The sequence below is a fragment of the Ochotona curzoniae genome, unplaced genomic scaffold (genome assembly GCF_017591425.1).
Source record: "Ochotona curzoniae isolate NIBS_2020 unplaced genomic scaffold, NIBS_Ocur_1.0 contig_1274, whole genome shotgun sequence".
Classification (NCBI taxonomy): Eukaryota; Metazoa; Chordata; class Mammalia; order Lagomorpha; family Ochotonidae; genus Ochotona; species Ochotona curzoniae.
Genome location: NW_024465023.1, coordinates 16,565,113 through 16,581,871, shown reverse-complemented (window position 1 = coordinate 16,581,871; position 16,759 = coordinate 16,565,113). Strand labels below are relative to the sequence as shown.

The following is a 16,759-nucleotide window of genomic DNA, read 5'->3' as shown; positions in this document are numbered from 1 at the left end:
GACCCTAGGTCAGTTTCAACTACAGGGAAGTAGAGAAAACTGCAAGTGAGACAAGGAGGGGCCATTGTCACTAAGCAAAAGGACACTTCCTGAAGCCCAGTGGCTTTTTAATCCAAGTATTGGTTGCTTCTCAGGCCTGGCTGTCCTTAGGCTCCAAGAGCTTTTCAAGTTTCCTTCCAGATAGGGGGGCAGCCCTACGTGACTGTCAAGGCTGTGCCCTACATGGCCCACCAGGTCTAAAAGGTGAGGGAAGTGTGATCCAACCCCTGCATTCAAGTCGCTTTGTCTTGACCTGCGGCTGCATCCCCTTAAAGGGAAGATGTTTTTCAAAATCCATCTACCCAGAACAGGACCCATCTTCTATTTCACACAAAAGCATAGGAAGACCCTTCTCCAGACAAGCTGATAAAGTTGATGTATTCTGAGTATAACTAAAGGACCCTGACCTTCATATAAAGTGTATTCACTTTATAAAGTGTATTAAGCCGCTTGTTCAGGTATTTGATAGATATGTGCTACTCACCACCATGATTTTTTTTCTTGTTAAAAACCGTAGCATTCATATAGCAAAAAAAATGTGCAAATTATACATGTATAGCTCAGTGACTCAACTCTGTAATTCTTACATCCACTCTCCAAATCATGATACAACACATTTCCATCTCAGAAGATGGCTTTATTTCCCAGTCTGTATCACCTTATCCATACACAGACAGAAACACTGGAAGGCAATCACTTTTCTGATTTCTAGCACCATAGTTCAATTTTGTCTGCTGAACTTCATGTGAGTAAAATCGTGCAATGACTACTCTTTGATGTCTGGCTTCTCTTGCTCATCATTTAATGAGTTTAATGCGTGTTCTTACGTGGACCAGTAATGTGTTACCTTTTTTACTGCCATGTAGTATGCTATTGTATGAGTGCCACCATTTATTCATCTGTTTTCCTGTGGATGGAGAGTTATGATGCTTCCCATTTTTAATTTCTGTGACTATGCCTGCTATGGACATTATGATGTGGATAAACCTAAGTACTTACTTCCTTTGAGTGCTAACATAGTTCTTGATATTGTAGTAGATGTCAAATTTACATCTTTTACTCTATCGGTTTTTCAAAAAGCTCATGGAAAATGTTATGAGAAAACTATACATGGATTCCAAAAATTGTACATCAAAGTGGACTTTATTTTTTAATTCCATCTCCCACACAGGTTTTAAGTGTGTGTGTATCGCATGCACATACTTAGATAAGTTCTGTGTTGAACTGTTCATTTATATTGTAATTGGGAGTTCTTTGGTAAGCACCTCTTCATAACAGAATATGTATTTTATGTACCTGTCCCCTTGATATGTTAAGCGTGCAGGTACTCTCTCATTATCACGATGAGACGTATTTTTGTTTATTGTAAAAGTAGTGATTGGTCAGTAACATTTTCTGTTACAACTGATAAACATTTTTAGGGAGTCTCCCTGACTTTCAGCTTTGTAATTAGGAGTCTAGTCTGTGACCAAAAATAAATCCAGCCAAGCTACATGAATAGCATAAGATTAAGCTGCATTCCATGGTCTAGTCACCTGCTCTGCTTACAGTACTAAATGGTACAGGGTTTGCAGTGCAGGCCCTGAAAGCAGCACCTGAGCCATAGAATCAGTCACCAGTGTTCTTTTTAAAAAACAAAGAAACAACAAAACAAGGCATATTTAATCTTTCTTGAAATCTTGATATAGACCAGGACCTCTGTGTTAAAAGCTTTCTATATAATTATGTGTTATTACAGGTGGATGTTTTTTTCTTATGTCCATCCTTACAATTCTAGTTATGGCCCCTCAGTTGGACATTTGAAATTGTGAATGGGTTTCATTCCTCTGTTAAGCATTCCCGAGGCAGCATGAAATGAGGCACACAGTTCACTTAAATTCGTCCCTTCTAAAGACAGTCCTATTAAAATAATAACAAATTATGAAGAGTGGATGATTTACATCTGTGGAAATAATATATGGAACACAGTATAAACTTAGACTACATTACTAGACTGTAATTGCCACATTAGCAAAGATTTTTGCTCACTGTGAAGCCATAGACTCAATAAATATTCATCAAATGAACTTTTGCCTAAGACAAATATCTTAGTTACTACTTAACAAGGTTGTAATCCCTGATTTGCTTAGGACCGATCGGACACTTCTCATCTGAAATGCTTGCTTGCAGCCAAAAGTATTTCAGATTTCAGATATCCAGATCTCGGAGTTATTTAGATGTAAGAATATTTGAGAAGTTAAATTGCCCTAATCTGAAAATCTAAAATTAAATGTGCTCTGAACTCTGAAACCTTTTGAGCAATGACAACCTTCAAATGATGCTCAAATTTTGGAGCATTCTGGGTTTCTCATTTTGAGACATGCTTGGCCTGTGCTGATTGTGTCACCCAGTTGCTCACCTCGGCCTTTCCACGGAGCACAAGTCTTCCCTGCTACATTCATGCAATGGTCCATTGGAGCTTGTCCAAATTCAACTCCAAGGAGGAGTCTTTGGGGAATGTCTTGTGCTTTACACAGTGAAAGTGTCAGTTTGCTTCACTCTTCTCTCCTCTTTCGCCCTAGAGGCAGCTCTCCCTGAAGTTCCCATCTTTTCCTCTCCATATCAAATTAAAAACTAACACTAACCGTAGCAGTGCTTTTGTAAACCGTGACTGGGCCCTATTCATGGGATGAGGTTGGCAGCAGCCTTTATCCCACCTCCATGTTCAGGTTGCCTCAAGTCTCCTGTTTCAGTGCTTCATTTATATGGAGATTGGTTCTATCTGAATTTTATAATCTAGCTCTACTGCATATTCTTATCTAAAGCTATTTATTTAAAACAAAACAAAAAGAGAAATTAGAACTGTTATTTCTTCAAAATATTGAGGAAAATAATGTCAGTATTATCACAACTGTTTTGGACATGACGTGTACAATACAATACAACTGAGTTGTAGGATGGACTCCCTACATCCTAAGTAAATGCCTACGTGAACAACGAGAGATGAATAGGTAGGCATAATTAGGGAGCAAAAAGTCCCTGGGAAAATACCAGTTGGCTGCCTTGTTTTGCAGATGAAGACAGAAATCAGAGAGGTTAAACCCCTTGTTCAGGGTCATATAGCGATGGAGCCAGAAGTTGCTCATTTTCCATCCATGGTTACCTGATCCCTGCCTTCCCTATCTCTATAAAATAGCTTACATTTCAGACACTGCCCTCTCTAGCCCCAAGGAATACACTTATTAAAATGTTTTTAAAGTACAAGAGGTAAGAGAGAGAGAGAGAGAAAGATCTAAGCAGTTTTGTAGACTCCCCCACCTTCCCTACTCTGCCTATGACCCCAGGGCACGCATAAACCCTAAGGGCACATACCAAAGGGTACTGTGGAAGAAATCTTTTTTGCCTTTTCTGTCCAAAGCCTCTGGAAGAAAGAACTGTTGAACCTTAAAATCTTGCCAGTGGCTCAGATTGTGACCATCCAGGACCATGTGCATGAATGTCTGTTTAAGGTAGATAGCATGAACCTGATGTGGAGAGAACTTGACAGCACGCGTTACTGAAGGCTCCCGAAGGTTTCCTGTCTGCCTCCTGAAGCAACTTGGACGGGCTGAGGATGCCCTGTCCCAGCGGAAGCCTGGAGAATGCCCATTGCCTCTGAATTGGAGCAAAGCAAATAGAAGGACTAAAGAGACCACCCAGATGGGAGGTAGCCTAGGTGATGGAATTGTGTCCATTTATTGTCCCTGGGCTTTAAGATGCTACTTACTAAGAAAAATCAATGACACTCAAGTGAATACAGAGAACTGGGACTTGCATTTGCCTACTCAGGCAGGCAGCCCTACAGTAGAGAGCTTTAGAACTAGAGGTTTCTGTATACATGGAAGTACATGAGGATACTCATAAAAATGTTTTATTGGGAAATTACTGCTGGTCCAGTTAGGTTAGCACTTAGAGTTGCTCAGCTGGTTTGAATTTGGCTGAGTAACCCAATAAACAATAATTTCAAAAAGGAATTAGATTTTCTCTCATATTAATAATATAAAAGGAGGTGGTGCTTGTTGTGCTATAGATAATCAATAATTTTCACAAACCCCAGAATTTTTCTTCCAATATTTTCAGAATGTTGTCCTTTTACCTATCAGCTAATTGTCTCATGGAGCATGGTGACTGCTGATGTACCAGGCCTCACATATAGATTCACGTCAGCAAAAATTTAAAAAGGAAACGGTAGTAATAGTCAAGTCCATCTGTTTTATCTCCATTTATTATGAAAGAAAAAGCTTTCCCAAAGGTACTGCAGCTTTTGTCATTGATCAAAATGAAGCAGCATAGCTTCATAACCCTAACAAAAGGAAAACTGAATACCAAGGACAATGGCATTGACATATTTGGCTAAGAGCAAACTAACTCTGACTTATGACTGAACACAACTTTCACTTTAATATAATTGAGATTTGAATAGTAAGAAATAAAGAGAGCATGAATACTAAGTAGCTAACTCATAATGTAAGCCACAAATATGTCATAAGAATTGGCTTTTCCTGGCCTGGCGTGTAGTCTAGTGGCTAAAGTCCTCACCTTGCACATGCCAGAATCCCATATGGGCGCATTCTAATCCCAGCAGCCCTGCTTTCCATCCAGCTCCCTGCTTGTGGTCTAGGAAAACAGTTGAGGACGGCCCGGGGCCTTTAGACCTTTCACTCACATGGGAGACCTGGAGGAGGCTCCGAGCTCCTGGTTTTAGATCGGCACAGCTCCAGCTGTTGCAGCTACTTGGGGAGTGAATCATTGGATGGAAGATCTTCCCCTCTGTCTCTCCTCTTCTCTGTGTATCTGACTTTTCAATAAAAGATAAAAATAAAGAATTGGCTTTTCCAAAGTAGGAAAGGTATTTAACTGTGGAACTGACTACAAGCAACTACTCAACTCTATCTCAGTACTCCCTAGCACAGTGCTTTGCAGCCAGAAGGCGCTTGGAAGAGTTGAACCCTGGTTGGAGAATACTGCAATGATATATGTGCTCATTTACTAATTGCTTAGAGGAAGACCTAATGTGAAATGGTCAAGAATACATCCAGGCTTAACGCTGTAGTCATCTACTTTGGAAATAGCAGGAAAGTGATGATTGCAAATAATAAGGTAACAACTGTTCAAAAGAGTTCTGGGGACCAATGTTGTCGCATCACAGGTTGAGCTGCAGTCGTGATGCCAATATCTCATATGGATGATGGTTTGTATCCTGGTTACTCCACTTCTGATACAGCTCTCCTCACTAATATTCCTGAGAAGGCAGAGGAAGATAGCCCAAGTGCCTGGGCCCCTACATCCATGTGGGAGACCTGTAAGAAGCTCCTGGCTTTGGGCTAGCCTAGCCCTCTCAGTTGAAAGGAAGATTTACAGGGAGAAGGAGAGAGTCAGAGAGGTCTTCCATCTGCCGGTTCACTCTTCTCAAATGATCACAATGGCTAGAACTCAGCCAATCTAAAGCCTGGAGGCAGGAGCATCTTCCAGGTCTCCCACATGGGTACAGGGACCCAAGCATTTGGGCTGTCCTCTACTGCTTACCAAGACCATAAGCAGAGATCTGAATCAGAAGTGGAACAGCCAGGACATGGATCAGTGCACATATGATGCTGGTGCCACAGGCAGAGTCTAAGCCTACATGTGGGGGATCATGATGGAGTTCCTTGATCCTGGCTCCTGACTTCAGCCTGGTCCAGCTTCAGCTGTCTTAACCATTTCAGAAGTGAACCAGAAAATAGAAGATTTCTCTCTCTGTCTCTCTCTCTCTTGTTCTCCTTTTCTCTCACTCTATCTCTCTCCCCCTCAATCTATTCATTTCCAAGTAAATAAACAAATATTTTTTGAAATATTTATGTGTTTTTATTGGAAAGGCAAATTTATAGAGAGAAAATGAGACAGAAAAATCTTCCTTCCACTGGTTCACTCTCCAAGTGGCCACAATGACCAGTGCTGAGGCGATCCGAAGCCAGGAGCCAGGAATCTGTTCCGGGTCTCCCACACAGGTTCAGGATCCCAAGGCTTTGGACTTTACTGCTTTTCCAGGTCACAAGCAGGGAGCTGGAAGTGGAGCAGCCAGGCATGAACTGGTGCTCATATGGGATCCTAGCACTTGCAAAGTGAGGATTTAGTCACTGAGCTATCATGCTGGGCCTGATATCTTCAAAAAGCATACCAATAAATCAAGCCAATAAGCACTGTCTTCATAGACAGGTTCTATCTTACCCCTATTACAGACGAGGAATTGGACGTTATGATGATGTTAACCTAGCTACAGTGCCAGAATCAGAGCTCAAATTCAGAGCCGTAGTCTAGTGTACTGTCCTGTGTTCTGTTTTCCCTACTTAGCTTCTCACAAAACGCGCTTTGGTGCCTGTGCTGAAAACACTGGCCGAGGTTCCATGGACCTCTGGTCAAACCCAGCACGTTCCTCCATATGCACCTCCAGTTTATCCTTTCCATTCCTCCGTGACTCACCACCAAGGTATTTCTCTACACATGGAGGTCTATTTTTTGTCTGCCCTTTGCTCATCACCATCATTTTCATTGGCAGTACCATTAAGATTATTTTGGCAGTCTTTCATGACAAGTAGTTCTCTACCTTGACCATATTTTGTAATCACCTAGGGAGCTTTAAAAAGAGCCGGATGCCTGGGCATCTTGCCCAGAGGATCTGATGTCATTGGTTCAGGGTGTGGCCAGGGTATGGAGATTTTAAATGGCTCCTGCTGTGCTTGTGGCACGCAGCCAGAGATTGGAACTGCTATTTTCTGAAGTCTAACCACTACCGGAGCAATTTGACAGGGGCAAAAATTGTGTCTCTCTGTTTATAAATATTGAAGGTCCAACTCTTGAGACTTTTAATGCTATAGAGGAAAAAAATGAAATAATCTAGTGACGCTTTTGTGTCGCCTAGGTTACCAGATACTAGTAATAAATCTTTAAAGCCAACCGTCAGTTTGTAGGAATCAAGCAAAACCTGTTTTACATCTTTCCTGGTTTCCCATATTTTCTTAGCTTATATTTCTTAACATAAGAAGGGGGAAAAAACAGCAACATCTGTGAAATGGTGTCTGGGACCAAATGTTTGTAACTGGAATTCTCTGCTGAATCTCTTTCATGGCTGGAGAAGCATATTTTGCCTCCCGCTTCTCCTAGCCCAGCACAGTAATGGTCAGGGACCAGCCGGAAAACCAGATGGCAGAGAATTGCTCATTCTGCACCAGCATGCGTGCCCCACTTGAAGACTAATTAAGAGAATAACAAACCTGGCCACATTGGCTAAGAGGGCTCCCTACTGGGGTTTGTGAATGTGCACTTTTTTCTCCTGCATGCAGCGTATGGGAGGAGCGTTCAGCATTGTTGCAGCTTCCCTTCTCTGGGTAAGCTAATCATTCTCAGTAATAGTGTACAGCATTCTTCTGCTCTTGCTTCCTTGAACATCTTTGGGTACTTCTTGTAGCTCCTGAAGACCAATTTCTTACTTGTCCCAAATGAAGTCTTCTGCTGCAACCAGTCTCTATCCCCATCATCCTCTGCTGCTTCAACTGTTCCTGATGGACCAGAAGTGTCATCTTAAGACTTGTTAGAAACTTCAAATCCCAGACATACCCTGGTCCTACTGACTTAGAGTCTTCATTTTAAAAGATTTATTTATTTACTTTGAAAGCCAGGGGATGATAAAGAGACAGAGAAAGGGAGCTTCTATCAGCTGGCTCACTCCACAGATGGTTCCAACAGCTAGGACTGGGCCAGGCCAAAGCCAGGATCCAGGATCCAGGAGCTTCATTCCATTCTCACTCGTGGATTGTTGAGTCCTAAGCTCTTGGGCTATCTTCTGATGCCTTTCCCAGGCCACTAGCAGGGTGCTGGATTGTAGTAGAACAGCCAGGACATGAACTGGCACCCATATGGGATGCTGGTGTCACAAGTGGTGGCATACTCCCCTACACCACAATGCTAGTCCTAGAATCTTCAGTTTTATCCAGAGCCCCAAGTGATTTATGTCCATGCTGTGGTTCGAGAAACATTGCTTTAATACACAGGACTCTGCCCATTGCCCTTGAAACTTTTCTATCTACTTGTGACTTGTCCTTTAAAGTTCAGCCCATCTGCCTCTTCCTTTGAGAAGCTCCCAGTATTTATTCTCTGCCTCTTACTCCTATAGACCACTACTTGTAGGGTTTAAGCAAATGCTTAGTCTAATCATTAAGCTTGTATGTTCCCCAAAAGTACCCAGCATAGGGCTTACCTGTAATACACAGGAATCTTTCACTTTATCAGTTTCCTAGCTGAAAAATTTTTAGTCCAGTTTTTGTTATTTAAACTTCTCTAACACCTGGTCTCGAGATGTTTCACTTCCAAACAGCTCCTCCAAGTGTGTATCTTCTCACCACCTTAAGTAACTTTCCACCTGCTGCAGAGATTTCCTGAAAGAGCCAGCTCTTCTATGTTAACCTAGTTGATTCTAACTGAACTGCAGCTCCGTTAGAGATACTGAAAGGAAAATTCTAGTCACTTGTGAGCATTCATTTTGTACCCCCATACATTCCTAAGTTTAAATTTGAAATAATTTGGATTGGAACATTTAAAAAATAAATTTACTTTTGGATATAGGCTGTTTGTCTCCTCTTGCTTGGTGCCCACAGGGAGCACAAGATTGTCTTGTGTTTTTTCATGAGGGAAGCGCCGTACAGTGGTGTCTCTTTTACACATTCTGAAATCTAAAGCAAGAGACATAGCTTTGTACATTTTGAACAGCTTATATCTTCATCCTGATTGTATATATTCTTCAAGTTATTTTTTGATGGTCTCAACCTTAGGTACTAAAAATACCCAGACTCTAATAATCTCAATGCCTGTTTTCATCAGAGTTATTCATAGAAAGCAAAAACCATTTTGATGATGATCACCAGTAGCCAAATGGCTGTTTCTTCCATGAGTCTATGCTACTAACAGAGTGGTGCGACAGTGAATTGGGATGAAATAAATTGCTGGAGGAAAACACATTCCTTGGTACTGGATGTTTATTCTTTTTGCTTGTGTATTTGGCATGATATTGGAGTGACTTTGCACTCTATGCAGATGGGCATTCAGAGCATTTTGACTATGGGTAACTTTGCTTGTAATGGAACAAGGCCTGAACGGAAAGTCTAGAAACTTCTGATGTTTCAGACTCCATGAAGATTAGTTATAAGGTCAGCTTGAGGACTTTGGTTTGATATTCATAACATATTCACTGAATTGCCATCTTATGGCATCAATTTGCAAATTGTAGAAGTCTTTGCTTTTGTTGTGCCTACTTGCAGGAAATAGTATTTGGAGTGATTTATAATAACAACACAAATCCTGAGTATGTTAGAACTATTAACCATTCAATCAATAATTAAGGCTCAGTAAGCAAACTTCTTTCCATAGGCTAAAGAGAATTACTGTACTAAGCACAATAATTAACTCTGCCTCTGGGTTGTCAAGTGTAAGACAAAACTCTGGCTTCTTTTAACATTAAAAAAAAAAAAAGATTTACCAGTTTGTTAGGTGGGCTTTGAGAGCAGCCTTATATAGAAATGTTAGAAAACAGAGCAGCATTTTCCAAAGCAGTTTTGCCAAAGTTCCCTTTATCAGCCTTTGCTTTGTATGGAAATAAAGGGTATGATAGAATAATGGTTGGGGAAAAATTGATGGAGAGCCAGATTTATATAATTTATACATATAAGAGGTCTTCAAAAATTGATGGAAAATGCATATGATAAAAAACTGCATTGATTTCAATGCTGTATGCATCAAAATCAATTTAATTTTATCTTTCCATGAACTTTTACATGTTTTGGTAACCTTACCTAACACTGGGAAATTCAACAATTGTGGATATTGTGTCCCTTTAAAAAAAAAAAAGGATATATTTATTCTTATCGGAAAGGTAGGTCAGATTTACAGAGGTAAGGAGATACAGAAAGATCTTCCATCTGCTGGTTTACTTCCCAAATGGCCCAAATGGCCAGAGCTGAGCTGATCTGAAGCCAGGAGCCAGGAGCTTCTTCTCCTGGGGTCCCAAGATTTTGAACCATCTTCTACTGCTTTCCTAAGCCACAATCAGGGAGCTGGATGGGAAGTGGAGCACAACTGGCACCCATATGGGATCCTGGCACTTGCAAGACCTGAGTCATCACGCTGGGCCCAGGCATTGTGGCTTAAACCAGTGATATTCAATTTTTTATGGACATTCATGCCATCTGATCTTGTTAAAATTTGCTTCCTGGGCCCGGCAGCGTGGTCTAGTGGCTGAGTTCCTCGCCTTGAACGTGCCGGGATCCCATATGGCACCGGTTCTAGTCCTGGCAGCTCTGCTTCCCATCCAGCTCCCTGCTTGTGCCCTGGGAAAGCAGTTGAGGGCGGCCCAAGGCTTTGGGACCCTGCACCCACGTGGGAAACCTGGAAAGAAGTTCCTGGTTCCCGGCTTTGGATCTGCGCAGCACTGGCCGTTGCAGTCATTTGGGGAGTGAATCATTGGATGGAGGATCTTCCTCTCTGTCTCTCCTCCTCTCTGTATATCTGACTTTCTAATGAAAATGAATAAATCTTTAAAAAAAATTTGCTTCCTGTTTCAGTGGGTCTGAGCTTGGATTTTGGCCTCCTGGGTGTTGTCCATGGACCACTATGGGAAACACCTGTTTCTCATATATCAAAAGTCTCAAGTAGGCTTTTGAATGATAGAGGATTTCCGACTGGGATCCTTGCCGTGTGTCTCCAATGCTGGCATATTTTATTTTAGCAATTTAGGTGGCAAAGCTGATGGTGTGTTTATCAGAAGTGGAGGAGTGAAAATTGGAAAGGCTGTCTTAATATATGTGCTTATTCTAGGTTGGCTGTTTTTGCAAGGAACTGACACTTTGTCAAATGACTAAAAGTGAAGGGGAGAGGCAGGAGGATTTAGTGGGCAGGAAGCCTTGCGGGGGAGTAGCCCTGGGCTGTTAGGAACTAAAGAAGCTCTAAGGACTATTCTCTAACTTGCTCTTGATATCCCTGCTTCTCCTTTCACTCACTCTTCAGTGGCTAATGTTCTTGTTTGAGCTTATAGCTCCTGCTTATCTCTCTTGCCCTCAGCTTGTAAATGGGCTCATTAGGACTCTAGCCCTACCTCTTGACCTGCCTTCAGCCTCCGCTGTGATTGGTGACAGCTTCATTTTTATTTTTATTTTGAACAGGCATTTCAAATTGAGAAATGGAATCTGATGGGCACAGTATGCTTTGGGACACTTGTACCCCCAGGATCCTGTTGCTGTTACCTTTAGATTCAATCGATTTTGATGATGGAGGAGCAGGAAGTGCTTCATACCTAGCGAAAGAAATATAGCTAGCAAAGACTGCTCTTTTAGAGAGTTTGTTTACAGGACTGCTTGACAGGGGAAGGAGTCTTGGGAAGACAAGCAGCCTGTGGCTTGACCCATTTTCTTTATTTTCTTAATAAAGGGCATCTCTCTTCTGTATAGAGGTAGATCAGTCATGGCATGACTTTAGGCAGGGCAAAGCGCCATAAGCATGTACCTTGCTGTACTTTTTTGTTCTTCCGTCTCTTCATACTCAGAAGCCATCTCATCAGGAATATTTCACAAGATGGTGAAGGGAATCAGTTATATCAGGAAAGCTTTCAGTCAAGACTGCCACAGACTTGATTGTGTTCTTAAGATATCTAAGTTTATTTTAATTCAGTGAAAAAAATGTTTAAAAACTCAATCCATACAAAAATGTCAATACACACATAGGCTAGGCTTTAGGGTGCTACAAAACAGGAGTGGGCTTTTGGGTTTATTTCGGTGAAGCCCTAAAGAACAAGGAGCCCCTCTCTCTGCCATCCCTAGTTACTTTTTGATTCTGCCTCTCTCCTCCATGCCCCCACCTCCCAGGGAACTTCCAGTCCCTCCTTGCCAGAACCTCAGAGTGTTTCATAAGTACAGAGGCTGTCTTTTTAGCAGTAGTGGTGCTGCACAGCATGTGCTCCTGTGGTTAGAAGTGGGGGAATGGAGGGATGTTTGAGAAAGCAGATAAGTAAGAGGACAAAATCAGCACCTGCTGCAGAGTTTCAGCTCCTTTATTCTTTCCATATTGTTTGTTCAGAGGCTGGGGGGAAGGGAACATGCTATGCTCTTCCTCAGTGACCCCCCTCCCAACATACAGACAGCTTAATGAGTACTCGTTTCAGTTTTTATTTGCTGATCAATACATCCAAGGGTAGGTCTTGTCTGTTTTCAGAGATAAAGAACTGCATGCATGACTGGTCTCTATCCAGCTGAACAAGTGCTGGTTTCTCTTTGTTTTTCACAGTGTTTCTGGGAGATAAGAGGAAAACACCCAGACATGATGCATGACCAGGAGAGATTTTGAAATAGTATTTATGCACTCAGTTCCAATTTTGACCTGTGGACTAGGGATGGAAAGAGAGAGAGTACCACATGGAGCATAAGTTGATTTCCCCACTCCCTGCCCCAGGTTTAAAGCAAACAGGTGCACACATACTGAAGACACACAGGAAACATGAATAAACATCCAACTGAGGAAATAACAAACTAATTTTCAATTATAGACATGAAAGGCAAATATAATCTTAGTAACTTAAATGAGTACATCCCTGACAATTCAGTGATCATGCCCTACCACCTCTGCCATATGGAATCAAAATCAATATTGGGCATACAGAGCCCAAGTACAGCTAAAGAACACACTATAGTCCCTGAAAAATATTGCATAGAGACAGAGTAATGTGCTATTAAGGGCATGCCCTTCAAGGTTGTTAGCAGGTTGCTGAGAATCAGCCAGGATGAAGGAGATGATTGGAGACTAATGATGCGAGATTTTAAGTAAAGAATAAATGGAACATCAGTTGATACTGATAAAGACTCAAAGAATGAAGGTTTTCAATATCAAAGGAACATTTTGATAGCAATGTGAATGGGTACAAACCAGTAAAGCATTTAAGAAAAATTTACTAGTGGACTAAGGGAAGACCTTTGATTGACACATGACAGTGGGGATTCATAGGAAAAGAGGATCTTCAGGAAGAGTAAACTCACGAGACTAAGTTAGGTAGTTAACAAAAAGGAAATTTAACTTGACAGTCATGACATAGCTTTTTTCTGGGCATATGAAAAGGGAGGAGAGAACTAAGTCCTTGCAAAGATTAATGATACTTCATCATCCATGCTACATTCTCTACATTCCTTTCTTTCCATTTGGAGGTTCATGAATTTTAATTGAGGATTGTGGATTTTTTGTCATATCTCATCTCCAGCAGTGGGTAGTTTAAATTCCCTATGAAAAAAAATCTCTTCCATGCCTTCTAGAATTTCCCCACAATGCCTAGTATGAAACCTAGTGTGCAAGCTTCCTGCGACAGGATGTAAACAAATGTCAGTTGCCACAATTGTCAAATTAATACTTTCTGCTTTAAAGAATTATTTTTCTAAATTAAAAGCTTGATTTGAGGAAACAAAACCCTGGATTTTCATTTGCTCTTCTTACGTTGGGTAAATTGGATTTTATTTCATAAAGAATGGGTGGGTCTTGGGGCCAGTTGGTGGTGCAGTGCATTAAGCTACAGCCTGCAAGGTGGCATCCCATATAAGAGTGCGAATTTGAATCCTGGCTGCTCCACTTTCAATCTAGGTACCTGCTAATGTGCTGGGAAGGCAGTGGAAGATGGCCAAAGTGTTTGGGCACCTGCTACCACATAGGAGATCCAGATGAAACTCCTGATTCCTGGCTTCAGCCTGGACCAACCTTGGGCTATTTGTGGCCATCTGGGGGCACTCCCAGGATAGTTTACTGCCAGAAGATACAAGATGCAAGATATCTCTCTCCTTTCTAATCAATAACCCTTTAAAAGAAAAGGAATTGGTGGGTCTAATGCCAGATATCAACTAACAAATTATATGTATGGTTCTTATGAGAGAGGCCAACATCCAGCGAGCTTTTGCTTGGTTCTATATTCATCCCATAAGATTGAACTTCAGATGATTGTTTTATGTTAGGAACAAGTATTAATGTAACAGGTACCATTCCTGTGTAGATTTGCCTTTTGGGATAGATGACTTCATGAATACAGAGATTACTTGGTCACCATCACATCTCTGGTATTTTAAACATTCTTGCTTTGCATACATTAGCAGCTTAAGAAATAATTCTGAGTGGAAGTAAAAGAGGGAGAGAGAGAGAGTCAAGTACAAAGGAAAAGACCCTAGCTGTAGGCAACTATCTAGATTACCTTGTACCTAGGCAAGTGTTACACTGCTCAGAGAAAAGCAGCCAGTAGCTGGTGGGCATTCTTGGCCTTGTTAATGCCAAATTTGTGTTAACTATACCAGTATTCCAGCATAGTCTGTGGATGCACTAAGGTAGACTGTCAACCAATAGACCTTGAAAAGATTTTATCAACCCTGGTGCAATGAGACCAACAACTTTTCAGAACTACCAAAATCATTCAAGTAATACTCTTAGAACACTGTTTCCCACATCAGGGTCTCTAAGGTATCATCTAATGACTGTTCCCCATCCCTGGGTGCTGATGAAGCTTGGCAGCAAGGAGTGGCCTCCTCTGTATTCTTTTCAGCAGACACAGGAGAGGGAAAAAAAACTGAAACATTTGTCCCATCCACTTTCCTCCATACCTGAACCTCCCCACCCTAATCAGAAGCCCACATGCATGTGCATCCTTCTCAACTATGTAAACAATATTAGGAAGAAAATAAAATTAGAAGAAAATGAATTTTTAAAGAAAGAAGAGTTCTACTTTTCCTACCAGTTAACCTGGCAGTTAAATGTATTTATTGGCTACCAAGTGACCCCTCCAGCTCTCTATTAGGCACCAAGGATACGAAAATATAGGATGTCATGGTCTTTACTTTCAAACAATTGAGGGTCTAGAGAGAGACCAAATGAGTGGTAAATGCTGCACCAGATCAAGAGTTCTGGTGATAGAGGCAGTGTGCCAGAGGGAGCATCTGATCTGCCCTAAGGAAGGACAGGACACAGAGCACATTGCAGACCTAAGCAGAATAATAAATTCAATGATGCTTTGAAGGTTTAAGAGCATTTTAATCTCTATGGTGCTAAAACTGATTGTGGATAGATTGAATAAAATATGGAAGAGTGGAAGTTGTTGCTTCTTACTCATTCTCTATTCAGAGTCATTCTGATATTTACAAGTTTGTATCAGTTTTAATGTATTTGGGAGATACAGAGAGCCTGGGCTGGACCAAACTACAGCTGGAGACTAGAAACTAACTTCAGGTCTTCCAAGTGAGTGGAAAGAAGACTGTTACTTGGGCCATCCCCACTGCCTCTTAGGGTCAGCATTAGCAGGAAGCTGGAGTCTGGAGCTGGAGCCAGGGACTGATCCCAGGCATTCAGACACAGAATGGAGGTGTTTTAACCACTTAATCAAATATCCACACCAATGTTTGGAAATTGTTTTGTCACAGTTGAACTTAGGTTTCATTCAGTGAATGTCACTATCCAGAATGAGTCTGTCATGTAGCAGCTTGTCACAGAATTGTGGCTGCACTACATTAAGACGAGATGCAGCTCTGAGAATCAGGACCAGCTAGGACCATGAGTTGTACTTTTCTGAGCAAATTCTTGTTCTTGTGATGAAGATTAATGATGTAACAATTGTGAGGTGCCCTTTGCATTTATAACAACCTGTAGCAGTAAAGGTGTGTGTTTTCCAGCAAAACAGTGTATTTTCTAAAGAGGGTAGATAACATTTGACAGCAAAAGGAGAATCAGTGGTAAAATACATACATATAGTTGGTTAAGTGTATTTACATGCATGAAAGATTCTAAGGATATACTGATTTTTTAAATTAATTTTGTTTTGATTAACATGTAATATACATTTTATGTTGGTACAGCATGATCTCAACACATGCATGTAACATAAATTCACCAAATAAGGCAATCAACATGTCTATCTCCTTATTTTTTTGTGTGTGCTCATAGACTTTTTTTTAAAGATTTATTTTTATTATTTTTTCATTGGAAAGGCGGATATACAGAGAGGAGAGACAGAGAGGAAGATCTTCCGTCCGATGATTCACTCCCCAAGTGAGCGCAACGGGCCAATACTATGCCGATCCAAAGCCAGGAGCCTCTTCCGGGTCTCCCACACGGGTGCAGGTTCCCAAAGCTTTGGGCTGTCCTCGACTGCTTTCCCAGGGCACAGGCAGGGAGCTGGAAGGGAAGCGGGGCTGCCGGGATTAGAACCGGCGCCCATATGGGATCCTGGGCGTGCAAGGCGAGGACCTTTAACCACTTGCGCCACCGCACCGGGCCCGATAGACTTTACAAGCAAGAAAACCCAGTGTCTAAGATAGGGAAAAAGGATTCTGTTTTAACAACTGCTTTTTTTGATTTTCTTACTCAGGTGCTAACTCCAGTACAGATCAAATCAATTTGCCAGGCGATTCTGGATTCTGGGAAGCAATATGCCATGAAGAAGAGGAAACCGTTTCCCCTAATGTACTCTTACTATGGAACTGAGTACTTGGGTGAGTGAAGGTGTTGACTGAGGCTTGTAGGATGGGAGTCTCTGACATTAGCATTGAGCAATGGTTGCAGGATTCTTTTTTTTTTCCCTAACTCATCACAATTCATTTAGCAAGGGATAATATTAGTTAAAAAGTTTTAATCTATGATTAATAAATGATAATTGTACCTCTCTGTGGGG

The 16,759-nt window shown here is 41.4% G+C and overlaps 1 protein-coding gene across 1 annotated transcript in view; it reads left to right on the top strand.

Annotated features, from left to right (window-relative positions):
• LANCL3 (LanC like 3) overlaps positions 1 to 16,759 on the top strand; it is an 89,838-nt gene that overhangs the window by 56,449 nt on the left and 16,630 nt on the right. The window contains exon 2 of the mRNA XM_041001915.1: positions 16,457 to 16,580. Within this exon, the coding sequence (XP_040857849.1) occupies positions 16,457 to 16,580 (124 nt within the window). The remainder of the gene's footprint in view (positions 1 to 16,456; positions 16,581 to 16,759) is intronic.